Source organism: Centroberyx gerrardi, chromosome 21 (genome assembly GCF_048128805.1).
Source record: "Centroberyx gerrardi isolate f3 chromosome 21, fCenGer3.hap1.cur.20231027, whole genome shotgun sequence".
Taxonomy (NCBI): Eukaryota; Metazoa; Chordata; class Actinopteri; order Beryciformes; family Berycidae; genus Centroberyx; species Centroberyx gerrardi.
Genome location: NC_136017.1, coordinates 11,084,527 through 11,104,482, shown reverse-complemented (window position 1 = coordinate 11,104,482; position 19,956 = coordinate 11,084,527). Strand labels below are relative to the sequence as shown.

General features: G+C 44.8%; 2 protein-coding genes across 2 annotated transcripts in view; one reads left to right on the top strand and one right to left on the bottom strand.

Moving 5' to 3' along the window:
- Positions 1 to 748: 748 nt before the first annotated feature.
- Positions 749 to 4,192, bottom strand: LOC139930588 (T-cell-specific surface glycoprotein CD28). The gene is made up of 4 exons (XM_078291133.1): positions 3,933 to 4,192; positions 1,738 to 2,076; positions 1,489 to 1,619; positions 749 to 1,123 (listed from the first exon to the last, which is right to left on the bottom strand). Exons 1-4 carry the CDS (start codon positions 4,012 to 4,014, stop codon positions 1,010 to 1,012), a joined length of 666 nt encoding a protein of 221 aa, XP_078147259.1. The 5' UTR covers positions 4,015 to 4,192; the 3' UTR covers positions 749 to 1,009.
- A 2,486-nt stretch (positions 4,193 to 6,678) lies between these two features.
- raph1b (Ras association (RalGDS/AF-6) and pleckstrin homology domains 1b) overlaps positions 6,679 to 19,956 on the top strand; it is a 47,525-nt gene continuing 34,247 nt past the window's right edge. Inside the window, exon 1 of the mRNA XM_078290974.1 lies at positions 6,679 to 6,868. The gene's annotated coding sequence lies outside the window, so the exon portion shown is untranslated. The remainder of the gene's footprint in view (positions 6,869 to 19,956) is intronic.

Below are 19,956 nucleotides of genomic sequence, written 5' to 3'. Positions count from 1 at the left end.
AAAGGTCTTTAAATTTGAATTTCTCGTCAGTGACAGTTTATTTTATCGGTGTTTGATAATACCTGACCTACAAACAGAAAATGTGAATCTTGCTTATGCTTTCGATAGTTGATGAGTCAGACCATGCTACTGAGCCAATAAAACCAGCCTCTGTCTGTGTGTTTGCAATATCCGCATAGAAACTGCAAGGTGAGCAAGGTAAAGGTGGAGCCCCGCAGAGGCAGCCAGATCACATCTGCAAAAAGCACGGGGACAAAAGAAGTTCAAGGAGCAAGACAGGAAACGGTGCAGATTGTTATTGTTTGAGGCGTCGTCTGACTGTCTATCTGCGTCTCAGCCTCAGTGATAACCTTCTGAGAAGTGGCACTGAAGTCGCTTTTTTCTCAGAAGTATGTGGGCAAACTGGAAAAGTAGGAGATGTGACGTCGTCAGTGCTGTGATAAGTCGCTGAAGTGAGGTTGAGAATGAAATTCGGATAAAATGACACTATTCTGTGTGGAAACGTAAAGTAGCATGATTGCATTTTTGCATTTTGAAGCGGGCTGGTCACTTTGACCCATATTATGTCAGAATTACTCACAGGGTGAATGAATCACAGCTGTGAATGTGGTTAAGTCCCCGAATCAGGCACCACCGTCTGTTTCTGCTGAGACCACAAAGCTAGGGGTTCCATCTACAGCTCTCTCTGTGCGAGTGTGTGAGTGTGTGAGTGGGAGAGTGAGACAGGAAGAGAGCGAGAGAGAAGATGTTAAGTAAACAAAGACTTTTTTTTATTATTTACAACCATTCCTGTAAGAGGAACTGTGCTACTTGTGCTGAACCGGGAACGAAACCCTCAAACCCTCCTTTGATACACAAACCGATGCTCCGACGACGGTTCAGAGTCAGCTCTTCAGAGGGATTCCCCTTCTTTTTTTATACCCATTCTTTGAATCTGGGAGGGCAAGTCCAAATGGCCCTTGAGGGGGGAAACGGTGTGCCGGAGCTCCAAATAGATGAGGAATGGGAGTCAGAAGTGTCGTGGTACAGGGTTATTGACCCCTCTCTTCTTCCTGTGGCCCTTGGGTGCTCTGGGTTTGGTGTTCATGTAGTCACTCTGGGACTCTGCCTTCCTCAGCTTGAGCTGTAAGACACATGGGGAGCAATGGCAGTGTGTCGGAGTGGGTATAAGTTTAGAAAAGTGCAACGTATGCATGTTTACAGCAGAAATTGCTACCATTCTGAAAACAAAGGTGCTAATTCTTATGCGTTTAAATACTGTTGACATGGTTAATATTAGCTTTGGTTCATAGACAATACAAAAAAATATGTGGTTTGGATGGAAATCTAGCAGGGGCAATGTGTGTATCCAGTTGGTGTGTTTTTCCTACTAGTACTACTACTACTTGGGACTACTTCCAAGTCCCACACATGTATTCTCTATGTGTCCAACTCAAAAAAGACTCCATGTGAAGAAGGCAATGCTCACACACTGTCTATCTGTCTTACCCAGTTGACACAGGCAATGACGGTGACAATCACTCCGTAGACGCTGAGGGCTGCAAACGCCACAATCCAAATCCAGAGAGGGTGGTGACATGTGGTTTCATTGCACTCTGCATTGCACTTGCACCGTTGTCCTGGGAAAACAAATATTCAGGCAGATGTACAGTACGAGCGAGGGAGCCCTGAACTACTTGAGCATAGGTGTGTCCTTGTCTGTGCATTTAAACCTCAGCATCTCTCAGGAAAATTTACCTTCCAAAAGCACCAGGATAAACGATGTGCTGAGTTCTTTGCGGAGGGGCACAGGGAAGGTGACGGTGGCCTCGCAGCTGTAGTTCCCGAAGCTGCTGGCGGTCACTCCGGTGAGGACGAACTTCACCGATTTGTCCTCGGTGTCCCTGTGCAGCTCCACGCCCTCCTTGACAGTCTTTTCTACAGACTTGGTCGTGTTGTTTTGGACGTCGTGGCTGGCGACCAGTTCTTGGCCCAGGAGAAGTTTATAGGTCACGTCGACAGCTTCCTTCGGGTTTGGGCACGGCACAAACACGCTGACGCTGCCACTGACTGGGACGTAGAAGATATTCAGCTGGTCTGGAGAGAAAAATGTAATAATGACACAGGCTGTCATTTTGAGTATATTCTGATGTCTGGTTATAGATCTTGCTTTCTGAATTTCTCCAAGAAAAACTAGAAAAGCCTTTCAGGACACAATCATTGTCTCTCACACAGTCTAAGATCTCTGATTAGGTACGATGGATTGTTAAGGCTTACAAAACAAACTGGCAGGGGTGGAAGGAGCACTAGAATGCTCTACTCCAGTAGAATACTGTTACTTTGCTGATATTTTACTTAAGTAGAAGTAAAAGTACTGGTGTAAAAATCTACTAGTAAAAGTAAAAAGTAGCTAATTAAAAAAGTTACTGAGTTACTTTTAAGAAAAAAGAACAGTGTTGCATTTGATCTTTTCCATGCAATTCTTAAAGGATGAGAGGACAGAATTCAAACTAGATTCTTTTAATTTGAAAATTTGGAAATTACAAAATAAAATGCACAAAGTTTTACTCTTCTCTCAGTGAATGGCTCCACAATTTGTCAAGTTACGATGGTCCAGTTTCTAACCCTAACCCTTAAAATGTAGTTAAGTACAATGCTTCAGTAAAAACGTACTTAATTAAGTAAAAGTAAAAGTTAAATTACTGACACAAAAAAGCTACTCAATTACAGTACCCTGTCTAAATCTAATTAATTATTTCTACCTTTGCAAACTACCAATGTGCCTTAATTAAAACTTTGAAATACAGAAACATTATCAGTGCTGCTGTGCTGCCTCCTAAGTAGAGAGGTTACTGTTTTTCTATATCTCAGCGTTTTTGAATCCAATTTTTTTTGTTGATGAAGCAAACCACCATCAAATCAGGATGCTGGTGTCTTTATCTGTAACCAGCACCAACCACCTTTGCAAAGGAAATGGCTTCTTACAGCGAGTCCTGCCAAGACTGACACAATCTCTTATTTGCATTTAATTTCCCTAACTGAAATTTAGACTTTGAGACTCGTCATTTCACAGTAACTCCACCCACACACGGAAACTGTTCCACAATACCACGTCTAGGCACGTTTTCGCTGTTTTAGCTAGCCTCAGATTTCACATGAAACGCAGAAATTTGACATGTAAGTGGCATACTTGAGTCAGTATCACCTCCCCTGCACACCACAGGCTATGGTTTATGTAATGAGCTGGTGTTTGTTACATGGATTGGTATCAAACTGAATCACTTTCTGCATCGTGTGCCATGTTAAAGTGGAATGCCACCCATTTTAAAAAATCACATACTGCATGGCATTCCTTTGCCCCAGGACTAGAAACTGGAGAACTAACCTTTGAATTTGTGATGTTACTGGCACTGCTCCATAGACAGTGAATGGGACAGTGACTTTGTTGACCCATAAGATTTTTTGAGTTCTTGCACCTAAATGAGGTTTAAATTCAGGTTCATGCCTGTTAGCAGTAATATGAACTTTATTCTGGTGGGATAACTCAATTTAGCATCTTATGGCTCCACAAAGTCAGCGCCCCGTTCATTGTCAATGGAGCAGCTTCTGATTTTAAAGCCCAGTCACATCACAAAGTCAAGGGTTCGGTCTGATTTGTAGCTTTAGGAAAGAGTGGTATATTGACTGAACTGTCCTGGGGCAAAATGGGTGGCATTCACCTTAACAGCAATTGTTAAACTGCAAATTTGAACTGTGCCTTTGCTGCACTCCTGGTAAGGAGGGTTAACCACAGTCTTCACAGAGCACGCTTCAGTCTCTAAACGTGTATGCGCAGTAAATTGTCCTTGATGTCTTGATGATTTTCACTTCACTTTTCATTCTACAGCCAACAAAAGTGTTGTAGAAGTGCTACGACACGGGATTTATGTGTTGCAAGAAAATCCAGGACTTACCGGGGCAGCTGCAGGTGCTCAGAGGCTCGGTGCGAGCAAAGCCGCAGCCCAGGAGGAGCAGGGAAATCCAGCCGACGCTCATCTTGACCTCTCGCGTTGAGACGACCCGTACGATGATGCCTCCAGATTTTTAAGCTAAGGAAACCAAACACAGGCTTATCCTCATCACCTAAAACTACATGCCACTGCAACAATTCTACAGACCTGCTCTAATGCCATCTGCTCTGGTTTCATTCACCCATGCCTTCACTTCTTCTCCTCGTTCTGCCTCTGACTGAGCAACTCCCACATCGCGCCCTGCCTCATGAGGGAAAACATCCTGTGGCAGCACCCGCCTCCTCTTCTGAGGTTTCCGCTGTCTCCCAGAAGTGTGTGACCTTTGATAACTTAGGTGTAATTTATGCAGGTCTATATACAGTAGGCTAGTTAGCACAAAGGTCGTTATTACTTATAGATGAATTGTGGCGCCATGGCTCACCTTTGGATCAGTATAGTCTTGGGGCGATGCTTTAAGGCCATGCAGATTGGCCAAAAACTTTTCGTACGACTCCTCTTAGTTGTGTGTAAAATTTGGGTCTTTCGCCACTAAACACACAATTCCTCCAAAATAAAGTTCTCTACTATTAATTGTACTTGAGCAAAGTTGGACACTTAGTCTATTTGGATCTGAGTTTATTAATGTCGAAAGTACAGGATGCCACCACAGCGTCAATGTAAATCTATGCTTATGATGTAAGTACAACTGTTGGGGTGTGGGAGGCTAGGAAATGCAGTATTTTGGAACCTGCTGCACAGTTGGTGCAGCAGGTGTGTGTATGTGTGTGCGTATGTGTGTGTGACAGAGAGAACGAGGGAGAGGTTACCACATGGCAACCACACACAAACAGAAGCAGAGTAGACTCATCTGAAACAGAGTTGTCATTGGAACATCTATACTTGTTACTATGTCTTTGTCTTTATTACAGGGTTACAAAGCTCATGGTTTCCTGTAACTCCCTCTTAATGCCTTTATCAGAATCAAAGATTGTTTTGATGAATGTACAGGAATTGGTCATGGTGGAAATAGTGTAAAAACCTACAGAGTTTAATATTACATGCATACACACAGTATGAGGACAGTACATTGTGTCAAATTATGAGAATACAAAAAGTGAATGTGAATGAATACAAGAGTGTATGTTGAAGTTACTCTTCCTTTTTTCTTTCTTTTCTTTCATTTTCTTATCTTTCTTATTCACAATTCATCTTATGACATCTTGAAGGACCTTTGTTGTTAATGTAATGAGGATAATGCAGTCTATGTTAACTACTATGCAAAAGTCATGCCTTTATTATTTTGTACCTCTTCCACTTGCATCCCAAAATAAAGAAAAACTCACTCATATGTGACATAAATAAAGAGTAAATGAACAGTATGTGATAAACAACTCATTATTATACTGTGATACATACAGTGTACTAGTAAGGAAAGAGTAAATGAGTATTGAACAGTTCCCACACTCCCTGGTATGAATGTATGTAATGCTGAGGAAAAAAAACGTGTGCTGAGCAAACCTTCCCCAGATCAATAAGAGTTAAAAATGGTCAAGGCTTGGTTTGGGGAGACTGTAGGCTGGTAGCAAGTCAAAAGTCTTGAATCTTCAACAGTGCCAAGAAGTGAAACCATAGCTCTTTATCTGCACAATGAGATTAGACTGCAATATCTTTGTATGCCCGCTAGATGGCAGAACAGCATCTTGTAATGATCAGCCTGTTGCTATCATCTGTCCAACTGTAGCCAACGGTGAAAATAGCAATTCAACACAAACTGGTCTCAACTGCAACATTGTGTTATCATTAGCAGCATTCTATTGTGGACATTTTACTTAACACTTGCTGTTGCTTCAGTGCCATTTTCTGTTTAATACAGATATAAACTGGCTACAGCACGGGATTAGAAGGATTTTATGATAACCTATGGCCATACAAGAGCAGATTTTTTTTTTTTTTTTTTTTTTACTTTGTGTGACAACACATGGTGACACATTCACGGGATTATGAAGTAGGGATTACCAAAATGTAGTCTTTAATTCTAACTCAGAAAATGGATGAGGAGGATTGCCTGGGTAGTAATGCTGTATATCCATATGGATAACGTGCAGTAATCTCCTAATCTGGAACATGTCCCTTTTGTCTGGTGGTGGTGGCATTGGGTCATGATCAGCATGAGGCGATGCAGTGCTATAGTGTGGTTGCTTACTCATTCACTGGGACGTTGACTAGCGGAGGCTGATGCTGCCTTCAGGGCTCCTCGTAAAATCCTAGTTTCGAGTTCATAAGCAGTAAAGATGATTTATCGCGCATTCACATGCTTTTGGAAGGAAATGATAACAAAATGGACGCAATGACAAAAGTAGGTTTTCAGTAGCTGTTGTTTTCTGTTATAAACCAAACACTACAGAGCTACTTTGCGAAGCAGCTGCAGAATAAAGAGGAGAAAATAGATATTGGGCATGTAATTGATGTTTTAATTAGTTGATTAGCCAACAATTGAGCTAAAACATGTCATCTCGGCAGCTCAAGTATCAGAAAATTACCACTTTCCCGGTCATATCTACCGCTTTGTTGGGTCGCTAATGTGCGGTCAACTCGTAATTGTGATATTTCCGACAGTACCTGAAGGCAGCGTGGGTTCTGGGCTGGACAGGAAACGACGGAGACGCGCAGCGTGTCTCCTCTCAGCAGCTCCGGGAGAGAAGAATGGGAAAGGGAATGGGACTGTGTGTAGACGAGGCGACGTGTGAAAACATGAGGACAACGGACAGGTTTTTGTAGATTTTTTAAAATATAAATAATTCCACCTATCATTAGGTTTTTATTTCTTTTTCCTTGAGGGCTGATACTCGCTCCCATTGGAAAACACAGGAGAGGACCCTCGTTGTGAATCCCAATTCACTGTAAGTGGATTTTTCCTTACTATTGACCGAGGTTTTAACACCTTCACGCCTTATTCCCTTAAAATGATTACATTCAGAATTTGAAAAGGTAAATCATGAATAACTGTCAAGTTATTGTGCCATACAGAGGCAGCCCATCCTGGGTTGTGTGTCCTCCTCGTTGGAAGAAAGGGAAACGGAGAAAGGGAGGGGGATATGTTGACTAGGATAAGACTTTAAAAAAGACAAGGACCAGTGTGCATTTACAAAACAAGACATTCAAATGTAAACACTACTAATGCTGCTGCTGGCTGTTTGAAATAGTGTGACGGGCTTGGCAGGCTGTTTGGATGGGGTTTTGTCTATCCCCCCCCTATGCGGCCATTGAACAATCCCTTTCTTGGGGAGAAACAGGGTGTGCAGCGTTTGGGCCGACTGGGAAAAGAGCCGCAGATTTCTGGAGAGTGACAATTGAATATGACCCTTTTGTGTTGTTTTTCATTTTTAGTTACTTTGCCTAAATGAAGCCCTCCGACTCGGTCGTGCACAGCTGCTGTATTTTCTTTTTCAACCTCCGTTTTTCCTTCTGCATCTAATTGAACAGAACGGGAGATGTTTTAGTCTCCACCCTGTTTAGCGAGAGGAGGCTATCAGCTGCTGGTAATGGCCGATGGTTTTGTCACACTGGATGTTTATATCACGCCGGTGGATTTATGAAATTGCACAGTTTATACCTCTTTATTAACCTATTTGATATCTGTCAATGTGGGTTATTATGACTTTGGTTAATCTTACTGCTCCCTACCTGCTACATTGTAGCTCATTAACCGTGTTTCAGTTCCCATTGTTGGATGACGCCGGCGCAGATTGGATAAATGTGACCAATTTGACCAGTGGCTATCCCCACTTTAATACCGGTGTCCCCTTAAGTAACAACACGCAAGACAAAGCCACGTTTGTAGTATTATGTGGTTCAGACGCTAAGAGGTTTACGTTTTTGACGCCTTGGCGGAGCCTGGCGGAAAAGTTAAGGCTCTATAATCTATTTACACTGTGCTGCGGCTTTACTGGCAAAAACACACGAGGTTCCCAAACAACCATACGACTGTAAGTTACTGGAACTAGCCCAATACTAAGGTGAGGTTCCCCTTTTCCCCCCCTCAGCTTCAGACACACTACATTCACACTGTAAGGAATAGGATAATGACCCTTCATTGACCGTGGGGTTCAAAGGTCATTTGCAGAGGGGCAACACACCATGCCACTGTCTGGCTACCATATGGGCCCAGGTTTTCACTCTGTAAACACACCCTGTGTGTGTGTTATTTGCACTGCCGATGCTGGTTTTTTAATGGTGTTCATCTGCAGTGGGTGAGGGTGAAAGAAGTGTTCAAATCCTGGGATTAAACCTGAAAACTGCTACTTTTTTAGACAGTGAAAACATAAAATGTGCACAAAAAGCTGCTTAAAGACACCAAGAGGCCACTTGGCCAGGCCTGCATGCGCCACATTGACATTATAATAGACCGTCTGTATCCTTGAGGCAGACTTGATTTGCATCCACAAAGCACTGGGAGCACACTATTATAGGCATGGAGACGGCAACAATGCGACTCATTCGCTTACAGTGCAGTTAATGGGTTGAAAATAACGACTAGCCTTCTGGTCGATCCCCTTCACACAGATGCCTTGAGCTTGTTATGTTGTTGTTGTTTTTTTGCGAGTCAGATTTCATTTATTGTCTCGCCAGAAACACAGAACAGGAAGGAGGACGGATCGCGAGTGATGTCCAGAGAACATCTGGAAAACCCAATGATAGATTGTTTTTGTTCCCTTGGACATTGTTGCTGTAGCTCAGTTTCCTCTGCCGCTGCGTTCCCTGAAGAATGCGTCTCTTAAGAACTTAATTATCAATTAAGCTTTGTGTTTGAAGTGTTGGGCAACTTTTTTGAATGAGCCTATTTTTGGCCTGTGGCGAGATTCCAAGAAAAGCCACAATTTGAAGCAGTGTAAACAGGATTATTATCATCGCGGTTACAGCCTCATCATAAGTTATGCTCAGTGAGTACAGCCGCCTGAGGAAATTAATATCAGTTTATTCTCCAGGAACAATACATGAGCAAGAATTTGTCTCGATGGCGTTGGCGCAGACGCATCAACAACTTAATAAGTAACTCTGGATATACTGACACACGTGATGCAGCGACAATAAACAGAGCAATGTACAAGACAAGACATACGATATCATCCTCAAATATACACACAACCATTCACTCACTGTGCATTCAGGCAGCATGGTATACAGCTCAGTTATAAAAAGCTCAGTCATGGGTTAAGTTTCCACTAACGGAGGTAAAACACATGCCAGAAGCGAGCGTGTCATCTCACTGCCCCTGCTTCAGAGCACATGTAAGGGATTTCAGTGTTGCCTTTGTTTCCCGAGGCTGTTGAAAGGGAACCAAGGGAGAGAGAGAGTATGTTTTGGGAGGAAATTGCAGCATATAACAAAAATACATAACCAGATACATGGTTTTCCCATTCATCCACTCTGTCTTGTTTTGCCAAGAGAGTGGGGGGGGGAAACCCTCTTCTCCCTTCTTCCCCGTCCCATCCCTCTGGTCCCTTTCATCCTTTTCTTGTATGCTTTATTTGCGCGGGATACAGCTGATTAGATGAGAAAAACAGTTGTCAAAGAGATTTTGGGCTTGAGGAGCGATCCCGAGAGAGATGTACAGTACGTGCGGTGCAGGAGAGAGATGTTGGAGGCTGTTCTTTCGTGTGTAATGTGTGTGTTAGTGTGTCTGTGTGTTGGTCCGCCTGTCAGTCAGGCCAGTCACTCACTCCCACCCATCCATCCACCCATGTCCCTGGGCATAAGACCTCCCCGCACAAAAGATCCAGAGATGGGAGAGGGGGCGGGCGGCGGTGTAAGTTTACCCAGGTTCTGTTACAGCCAGGGGGGTGGGTGGGTGGGTGGAGGGCAGGGGGAAGATGGCACTTCAAACAGTCTTCAACGCACCGTGATGGGGAGCCGGAGGGGAGAGCGTAACCGGATACGGCTGCCCTAGTGATAGGAGGTGCCTTGGCTCGGGACGGGGGCTGGAGGGAAACAGGAAAGGGCAGAGGGGTGCGGCGGCAGGGCGGCCCGACTTGAGCCAACTTCTCGATGCCAGGCAAGATGCCACACCGTGGGTGTGTTGTGTGTGAGGAAAGAGAGAGAAAGTGTGTATGTCACTCCACCTGGGTGTGTCTTATACCCCCCCCCCCCCCCCCCGTCACAGACACGTGGTCCCCGCTTCTATAGGGCCTTGTTCTGGTAACATTTTGCTGACCTTTGGCGGCAGCTGCCCCTGCCATTTGGAAACAAAGACAAATGGCTCGCCGGCCCGCCTGCAAAACCTCTCTGTTGGCCTAGAGAGCGGCTTGCCCTCCCTGTTGGCCTTTCCATACATACTTACAAACTTATATCAATCCCCTCTGTAGCAGGAAAATCAATTGTTTAAGATCCAGAAGCAGTCATTCATGGTGTGGTGATTGATTTCCGTTCTTTGACAGGAGAAAGGGTATATAGGGCTACACAGCTTGGGGAAAAAATGTCATGTTTAGTGCACACACTCTCACTTTTACTCTCTTATGCCTGGGTTAATCTACTTCGTTCAGCAACGCACACATAAACGTGGAAGGTGTAGTGACGTGAAGGTGTGTCATGTCGTCAGCCTGTCCCAGGCGTGCGGAGGAGGCAGCCTCTTCTGTCTGGCTGCACCGTTGATTGGAGCAGGCAGAAGGAGGGCACCCTCCTCTCCTTTGAGGGCGATACATCTGGGTCCTCGTGGAGCAGGTGCACTCAAGCGATGTAACGAGCGCTGCGCACACACACACACCGCTAGCCAGAGATGAACAAAGATACAAACGTAAAGCATCGACCTACAATTGGATCTCTTTGCCATGTTCGTTCTCAAATCTGTGCCATCGGGTGAGCGCTTTCTCCCGGAGCACTCCACAGTATCATGAGTACATGCATTTTTAGTACGGGTCAGTCCCGGTGGGAATTACACTCTTAAAGGAAACATCCACCCTTGGATACTCCTACACTGTTGGATATCATCAATTCATGATGACCAGGTGTTATTTTGTGATGAAGTGTTATAATATACTTTTTTGATGTACCCGCCTTCCCTCAACCTGCCTCGTCTACTTCTACTTCAGCTAATGATTTCCTATATTTCCCAGAATGCCTTTTGACAACCCCCAGAGAAGGGGTGTGAACTTGTTGCATCCAGCTGTAGGTTGTACATGTAGATGGAGAGAGCATTAGTGATAGCCGATGAGAATTTTTCCAGTTGAGAAAAAGTGAGGGTCACGCCCTTTACTCAAAACACAACATATCTTGTGGCTGCATTGCATTCTGGTCTATTGAGGTGGCTGTCAGTGGAGAAATTGGTCTCTCTGCCTCTTCTCCAAGGGATTTCTCCCTGTATGATTGTTGAATGCTGGTGCAAAATGGTGAGTCTAGAAAGAAGCCCTTGCTGTTTGATTCTGAGGGACTGACACCTAAACCTGATGTAGTTGCGCAGTTGCAAATATCTGTATGTGATGTCAGGTCGTCTAAGTTTGGCCAGTTATCTGCAAAATAAAAAAAAATACACCACCAATCAACAAAACAGGCACAAAAATACATCACCATTAGCTGTTTTGTAAACGGTGTTGAAGTGGTTTTGAGTGGATTTTTCCTTTAACAATGTAATTTCTATTGCCAAGTTCCACACATTCTCCGCCTCATTTGCCACTCTAACTTCATCAGTCTGTTAGTAGCAACACATTACTTTGTCTCTTTATCTTCACACCACTCCTTCCATGACCTATTTTCATATATTGTATCTTATCTGCCATAATGCTCGTTCTGTCTGTTGTATTGTTCATTCTTTTTTGACTCCCCCATTAATTCTCCCTTTGTTGCTCCCTCTCTCACTGTACAGTTTGTCTAAGCAGCTTAGGCAGCTATTAATCAATGTGACTTTGACAATGGCAGGTGGCTGATTCTCACTGTTGGTGTACAGTCACCCCCCCCCCTTACCCCCCTCCTCCCTCCCTCCCTCCCACCCACCCCTCACCGCCCCTTACTGTATTACAGATGGTCTGCTCCATTCACTGTTGTAGTGGGTCAATCTGTGTTGACATAGTAGACCATGTGACAGGAAATGGGGGCCCTGGAAAATTTGGGGCTTTTGTGAAACATACTGCCTTGATGCTTTTTTTTTCTCTCTGTCTCTTAGAGACACAGTTAATCATGCATTCAGCTCTTACGCCCGCCACAAAACCTTGAGGCGCTTTGAAGCTCTGTAGAGGTTTACTGAGCTATTGTGTTCTCACTGAAATTTGACTTGCTGCTCAACTCCGGTTATTGAATTTAATGTGCGTTTTTTTTGCACACCTATCCTCATCCCACACACACATACACAGACACACACGTGAGTAATCACCCTGAAACTGATCTTAGCATCCAAAGTTGGAAATGGGAATCTCATCCCAGTGGGAATTCTCGGCTGGAATTCCAGCAGCCACATCAGATAGCGGCGAGGAGAGTGCGGCGGGTGGAGAGGAGGAGTTGATTTACGGTGTTGTGTCTCTCTCTCTACTCCGCCTTCCTATGTACTTCACTGCAAAGTCCCGTTAAAGCCCCACCATGACAATCACGGGACGAGCTGATGGATGGGACGGCCTGTCTGGGGAGATGGACAGCCTCAGCGCAGGGCCGTGGATAATGGCTCTTTGACGTGGAGAGAACACAAAATGCTTAAGGCGCGTAGGAGTGCTTCGGAGGGCCAGTAAGAGCACACAAAGTGCTAACTCAGAGGAAATATACATCTGCTGTCTGGCTGCCATGACTGCAGTATGGAAAATATGCGTTATTGACTCGGAGTGATGTATGAGCTGTACAGAGAAGTGGAAATAGGAAGTGGATTTATTTCCTGACCTCTGGGTTGCTTTCATGTGCACCATTTTGCATCCCTTAATTGAATTAAACTGAATGCTTACTAGGAGGGCACAAAATGGCTGCTGCAAGGGATTGACATTGGATTGCTATTCAGTAAAAGCAATTTATGTCGTTGAGAGAAATACAGGCCAAGTGGATGATAGTTTCAGTCTTTTTATGGCTGCAAGCATTAAAAAGTTATTAATTTGTACCACTTTACAGCCTGTTTACAATGGAGACAGACAAATATGCAGAAGTCAGCATGGCTAACATCATGAAAGGCTGACAAAAATAGCAAATAGATTTTTAGATTTGGTTCGCAGATGATTTAATTATGTGGGTATGTCTGAAATCTACAAGCAGGGGAGAAGTATGTGTTTTTCCCGCATAGCCGCGCCTCTCTGTATGTATTTATAGGGGGTAAAGCTATGGCCTCAAATACGCCACTGTTTCCAGTTTCACCAGTTCAGCTTGGAGGCTTCGCTCTTCTCCCCGTCTCTCCTCGTTGACGTTTGACCCCGCGTGACCTCTGCGATGTCATCAACAAGGTCCAATCCCGCTGTCCAGCTGGGATAGACATCAGCAGCAGTTCCTGTCTCCTCTCTGCTCTCTCTCTCTGATCAGAGTTCAGCTGGTTCTCATGGAGCTGTAACACTGTGTGTGTGAGTGAGTGTTTGTTGATGGTGTTTTTTGCCTTTTCGTAGACTCTGGTAACTCTTGACAGTCCATCATCATCTCCAGTAGATGGTTTGAGAGAGAGAGACAGACAGAGAAAGAGGGAGAGACAGAGTGTACTGCAGTGTTTCCGCTCACCCCGCTGTGAAATGCCTCCCTCTTGCCCTCCTCTGTTTAGATGACCCCTGTTTAGACGAGTTTATGTTTGTACTGTTGTTTTCTCCCCACTGACCTCCGGGTTACATTCCACTCAAATCCACCGAGGATTCTGTTTTCATCCCGTGAACATACCACTTGCACCGCGGCGTTAGAAGATGGTATCAGCGACAGTGTGGGGTTAGAACAAGCAGTCACAGTGGTTACAGTGTTCTGCCCTGTTGTCTCTTTTGCATTGTGTTTGGGGTGTCGTGTTTGTGTGTGCGGTTATGATTGCAGTAGCGTGTGTCTGAATCACTGGAACAAACAAGTTTCTGGCCAAGCATGGAAAATGGATTCCAGACCTGAGCGTGGACTGGATTTTAAGTTGTCATGCTCTTGAATTGTAGCTCCAAAAGGGATAGAGCTACACCCTTTCATACATTGAAGGCGAAGACAGGCGCACCCCCACATTTTCTAAATGTTCCAAACTGCTTCAAATGTGTGTTTGCTTTCCCTTCAGTTCAAGCCACGAACCGGCACTGCACCAAAAACTAGGACCAAAAAGGCTTGTTTTGCCATTAAATATGCAGTGTAGCCTACTTTTCCCCCCTCTGATCTTTGACTACGCACTCACTCGTACCACGAAATTTACCCCAACTCACATCTGTTAGAAAGTAGCTATGCTTTCCAGGCGGTACTTAAGTGTGCGGCGAAACCTCATGGAAGAGAACAAGAGGGCTTGGAAAGCAGCCTCCGCTTGTCACGTTGCCCATTGCGATCCGAGCCAAGAGCCGCGGAGGGTCACCGCACAGCGCCGCGCCACTAGCGAGGCCGCCGGCTAACCTCCGCTCCACCAGCGAGCCGGCTGCCAAGAAGACGAGGGAAGTGGAGGAACACCTGTGAAGAGGGAGAGAGCGAGAGGAAGAAGGAAAAAGAAGTGAGATAGTGACAGGAAAGACGTGTGGGACGGGGATGGAGAGGGAGGGAAAGGACAGGAGAGAGGTTTATGAGAACCAGTAAAATGTTCTCCAGTGCAGCTGATGTCATCTGAAAAACGACGGCTTGGAAATGCTGAGGTCATTCTCAGCTTTCCTTGTGTCCTCTGCCAATGTCTGGAAGTCGCGCTCTTTCACAACACTTGGCTGTGGGCTAGAGCTCCACATTTACCGTACAGGCTGATGTTGGCAGGCTGCTCTTTTTTGTTTAAACAGGGTTCATATAGGACATTGAAGCCATCTAGAGTTTCAGCCAGCAGTGACCTGTAAGAGGGAGAATCTGAGTGAAAGCGAGGCGTGTTTGAGATCTGAGCGAGGCACCGCCATGCCCGCCGCGGTGAAAAAAGACTGACACATTTTTGTGAGAGAATCCCTTGACAGTCACTCAGAACCTGCCGGCTTAATCTCATGAAATAGCTCTGCGTTTTTGTGTGTGTGTGTGTGGCTCCTCCTCGCCAAATCTCATTGACTAATACCCTGGCAGCTCTGTGAGTCAGCCCAAGCCCCTATTGACCGAGTCTCTGGGCCGCGCTGGGTTGAGTTAGTGGCTGAGTAGCTGGCTAATCTCTCTCTCCGCTCCGCTGATCTTCACTCTCTAGTGATTCCTGATTATTCGGCCCACGTGCCACACAGGCAACTCTGCTCGGCGAGCGAATCAAGATCAGCCGCCGAGTTTGGCAGCGTGGCCGGCTTTGGGGCACCAGGGGTCACTGGCGTATCCGTGGTCAGCCAGCTTGACCTCCCCACTGCTGCGAGCGATCCCCGTCGAGAGATTATTGAAAACGAAACAGTGAGAGAGAGAAGTCAGATTTCTGTCTTTAAGCTGATCAGCTGTGAGCAAGCTGTGCGCCAGCGCCCGCTTATTCAAATGCTTTGACACAAGCGGAACATTTTGATCCCAAGACAAGAAGGAGTTCATCAGGTCCAAATGTGGAACAACACGAGAGGCATTTTATCATGTACCTCTCCGTGTGTGTATGTGTTATATTACCCATAAACCCCACCGGCCGGCAGCCAGCCAGCCAATGGGACCTCCATCAGATCCCACTGGCCATCGTGGGAACATTCCTGACACAGCGTTATTCCGTAATTCCCACCATGTGTGGTTTTTCCAGAGCGGGGAGCTCACGGCACGGACCGTGGAGAATCCCACTGAGGAGTGGAGATCAGCTCCTTGTAATCACAACCAGACTCCACTGTGAGTGAGTGGAGAAGGGCGAAGTTGCCTGTACAAGATGGTTGAGGGTCAGTTCAGCAATGTCCCCAACACTGGCTAAGGCCCAAAAAGGGGGGCAGGTAAGCTGTTCCCTAGTCAGAGATGAAGGGGAACTCCAGCTGAGTTCCTATGGGGTAGTCATCTTTTAGCCTGGATACACACACAGTGAATCACTTATTTTCATATTCAGGTGTTAGTCATGTGGCCAAGAGGCACTTTCAAGTTTATAGGCATTTAGTACTCTGAATGGACTCACTGTTGTTTGGGTTGAACACTGTTAGGAGGTGTTTACAAGTGCCCACATGAGTAAAGCAAAGAGTGGTCATGAATGATTTAAGCTGAGGATTCCAACATTGTCCAGCTGACAGTGAATTCAGGGAAGCAGCTCCAAAAAAAGCCAGTCCCATGAATTCCAAATTAGGGATGCACCGATGCCACTTTTTCAATGCCGATACCGATTACGAGTATGAAAGTTTAAGTATCGGCCGATACTGAGTACCGTTCCGATCCATTACTTTTACTGAACAGTGCAGGCTTACTTCCTTAGTTTGGGGTCAATGGACAAAATTATTGAGATAAAATCCTTGTTTTTCCCACTGTTTGAGAAATACAGGCTTCTATGTGCCACAAATGCATAAAATCAAGACAGTTTGCTTTTATTTCTTACATGTTACTCATGGCTTTCGGTATCAGATTTTAGTCTTAGGTAAAATCTCTGATACCGATATTCCATTTTAGCCTGGTATCGGCACCGATACCAGTATCGGTATCGGTGCATCCCTATTCCAAATACAAGTGGTTGTGTGGTTATCGAGTGATTTTATTGGACTTGTTGGAGGTGAAGTATGTGTTCAAGTATTAGATGGACTGAAGGCATCTTTACAGTAGGACTGGGCGATATGGTTGAAATCAATATCACGATAATCGTAAGGTTTTTTTGGTTTTTTAAAATATCGATATATATCAAGTAATATATCAAGTAATTTAAGTAATCAAATTCATGTTCATCCCATTGAACTGAATGGTAATGTTAGGTGTGATGTCAAACAATATTGACATTTTCAAATAATTAGTTTCATACCTCAATTTTTAAATAAAGTTTGCTTGTTATGTGTGTCACAATATCCCCAAATCACCATATTATCACAATATGATTCCACTGAAAGACAATAAATGATAATATTGAATTATTGCCCAGCCCTACTTTGCAGTTGGCCATTTTCTGGTAATTGTTGGAGATTTAGACGAGTTTTATGTTTGTACTGTTGATTTTTCCCCATTGACCTCCTTATCTTCAAACATGTTTAACCACAGCTAGTGGATGATCTACGCCCTGCTCTTTGAAATTCAACATTGACGCAGTTGAAGTGATTTTGGATTGAACAACTGAGGAGCTCGTGCAGCACAATGTGCATGGATGGAAGTAGCTGCTTCTTTGCACTGATCAATACTAATGCACCTACCCACTGAGGTTTGGCTTTGGAGCTAACCAGCAGTCAGCTGGCTCCTGGGATAGCTCTCTGTCTTAGAATAATGGTCAGGGTCACCGCTAAGGCCTTATCTTGTTGTAAAACCAGATTAAGATGCTGTTGTATGTTTCTGATCAATAACCCTCCCAGGATCCAGCCATTGTTATACAGATCAGCGGTGAGTGAGGGAGTGGATCCATTTGTTCTGTGAATCAGAGGTCACGGCCAGATTATCACATTGATTTTCCTCACCGTGTTTCACCGCATAAGTAATGTGTCACGTGTTTATCTGGATGCTATCTCGTCATGCAACACAAGACTGAGTGGAATGTGCATCTTCAATCATTGATCTAGTCTCTATCTTGTCACTGTGACGTGTTTCTATATCTGTGTCCTACGGATCTGCATTGTGGACATGTTTGTTTGAATGTGTGTCCACTAAACATTTTGGATGCACTATTCTCATGCCCCTAGGCTACCTGATGTTGCGAGATTATAAAACTAATTCTAATTTAGGATTACAATCACAGCTTTATGGTATGGTGTACGGCTGTGATTGTAATCCTAAATTAGAATTGGTTTTATAATCTCGCAACATCAGGTAGCCTAGGGGCAGGAGAATAGTGCATCCAAAATGTTTGGTGGACACACATTCAAGCAAACATGCCCACAATGCAGATCTGTAGGGCATAGATATAGATATAGACAGAGAACATAGATATAGACCTTATTCTCATGGTGGCAATTTTGAATTTACATCACACTCAGGGTAGGAAACTTGGCATATACTTCAACTCATAAATAAAGACTTCAAATAGTTAGCTACTAGCTAGCTACCTAGGCTAGATTCCTAGCTATAGTGGGCCAAATATATACCTTTAAAATGTGAACCTATATCTCTACGGATTCTTAAGATTTTCCCACCCCGAGTGCAACATAAGTTTAAAATGGCCACCTTGGGAATAAGGTCCATTAACATAGTTATTGCTGTAAGATAGCTGTAATTTGTAAAAAGTAAAAACATGAGAAAGGGAGACAGTGGATTACAGTATAATCTGTTGCAAAATTAGAATCCTCATGATTAAATAACCTAATTGAAAAGCAGTATTAGGAGAATATGCCGTCTCTATTTGAATGGGCCCGACACTAGTGCCCAGGAGGCATAATGTCCTCTGATCTGTCCAGTTAATGTGGTGCGTGCCACCCCGAGCAACAAAGACTCTTTGTCTGTTGCCTGTCTGTCAATTTGCCCTCTTATATTGTCTATGTGGAAAACTCTGACATGTGGCCATGTGTAACCCATATTATGTGTCTATATATAGATAACTAGTCTAGTCCATGCTGTCACGCTATAGCTTCTCATCTCAGGAAGTACAGGAGGGGAGGCAGGGTGCAGGAACACACACACACACACACACACGCACCGAACTTTTCATCTTGCAGTGTGATCAGTGGAAGAAGTCACAGATTGGGTGTGGGACACAGACCCATGGACATGCAAACATGCACCTTACACAGCATTCATTGTTAGCTATCCATTGTTAACTCGCCTGTGTGTGTGTGTGTGTGTGTGCGCGTGCGTGCGTGCCTATGAATGCTGCCTGCTCACTCATTTGCCCTACTTGCTCCACTTCCTCTGCAACAATCCCATCTTTCTTTTCCTGTGACATCATCATCACCCCTGCTGGCTCGGCGCCCTGCCCTCCTTCCCACTTCCTTCCCCGACAGGAAATGAGTTGCCCTGCAGGATCGCGGTTAATGGGGGAAGTCTGGGTGGACAAGGACACACCTGTATCCAGGGGAGAATGCGCTACACAGCAGCCTGTGTTTTCCCCTTGGCCTGTTGTTGAAGTGGACTGAGTCAGGCCACATGAAAAGTCTCTTCTGAAACTAACTGACGGCAGTGATACAGGGCAACTTTCTGGGCAACTCTGATTGTTGACAGTGACAATCTCCATTAGTTTGATGGCACTGTAGGAAACGTGAGCTATCTAAATCCCCCAACAACAAAAACACCTGAATTGGCCAGTGGTTTCGTTTCCTCTTCGTTCAGCCAATCCTGGACAGAGGCACGTCTATGTAACCGCAGTGTCGTCCATGTTGTTTCAGAATTCAGGTGGTGCATGCCCTCATGCGTGACTCTCAAATACGACAAACATGCATTTGTTTTGACACAATTACATCAATTTCACCACCTGCACTTTGTTGCGTTTATGTCCGCATGAAGCATAAACCAGGCTAGCGGAAGAGAAAGTCTGTTATTGGCATTTGATGAGTCTGTAAGAGTCTGAAGGATTTTGATGTTCTTTCAGTCTTTGTAGAACCATTGTTCCATTACTGGGGAAAAGTTGGTTATGTCTTTAGTATGTGTTTTTGTTTTTGTGCGCAGGCTTGCTTTCGTACGCACACAAGTTTTCACCAGGGGAGCAGCTGCCCGCCGGCCTCTGTGCTGTTGTGACTGGAGCGACTGTGTTCCCTGCAGCTGCACAGATCCATGTGTCACTGCCACACCTGTTCAATGGCCTTGTGTTGACTGAATGATATCACGCGTTAGCTGTGTGCAAATTACACCGGAGAGAGACGGGGGGGGGGGGGGGGAGGGGGACCTGTCGGCTGAGCAGGGCACACATACATGCACACAT

What these genes read in the sequence shown, in the direction of transcription:
- LOC139930588 (XM_078291133.1), bottom strand. Translation starts at nt 4,014, where the DNA reads ATGAGCGTCGGCTGGATTTCCCTGCTCCTCCTGGGCTGCGGCTTTGCT. An exon ending in TATCCTGGTGCTTTTGGAAG is followed by an intron (nt 1,620 to 1,737) that starts GTAAATTTTCCT and finishes TTGTTTTCCCAG; the next exon opens with GACAACGGTGCAAGTGCAAT. An exon ending in TCATTGCCTGTGTCAACTGG is followed by an intron (nt 1,124 to 1,488) that starts GTAAGACAGATA and finishes TGTGTCTTACAG; the next exon opens with CTCAAGCTGAGGAAGGCAGA.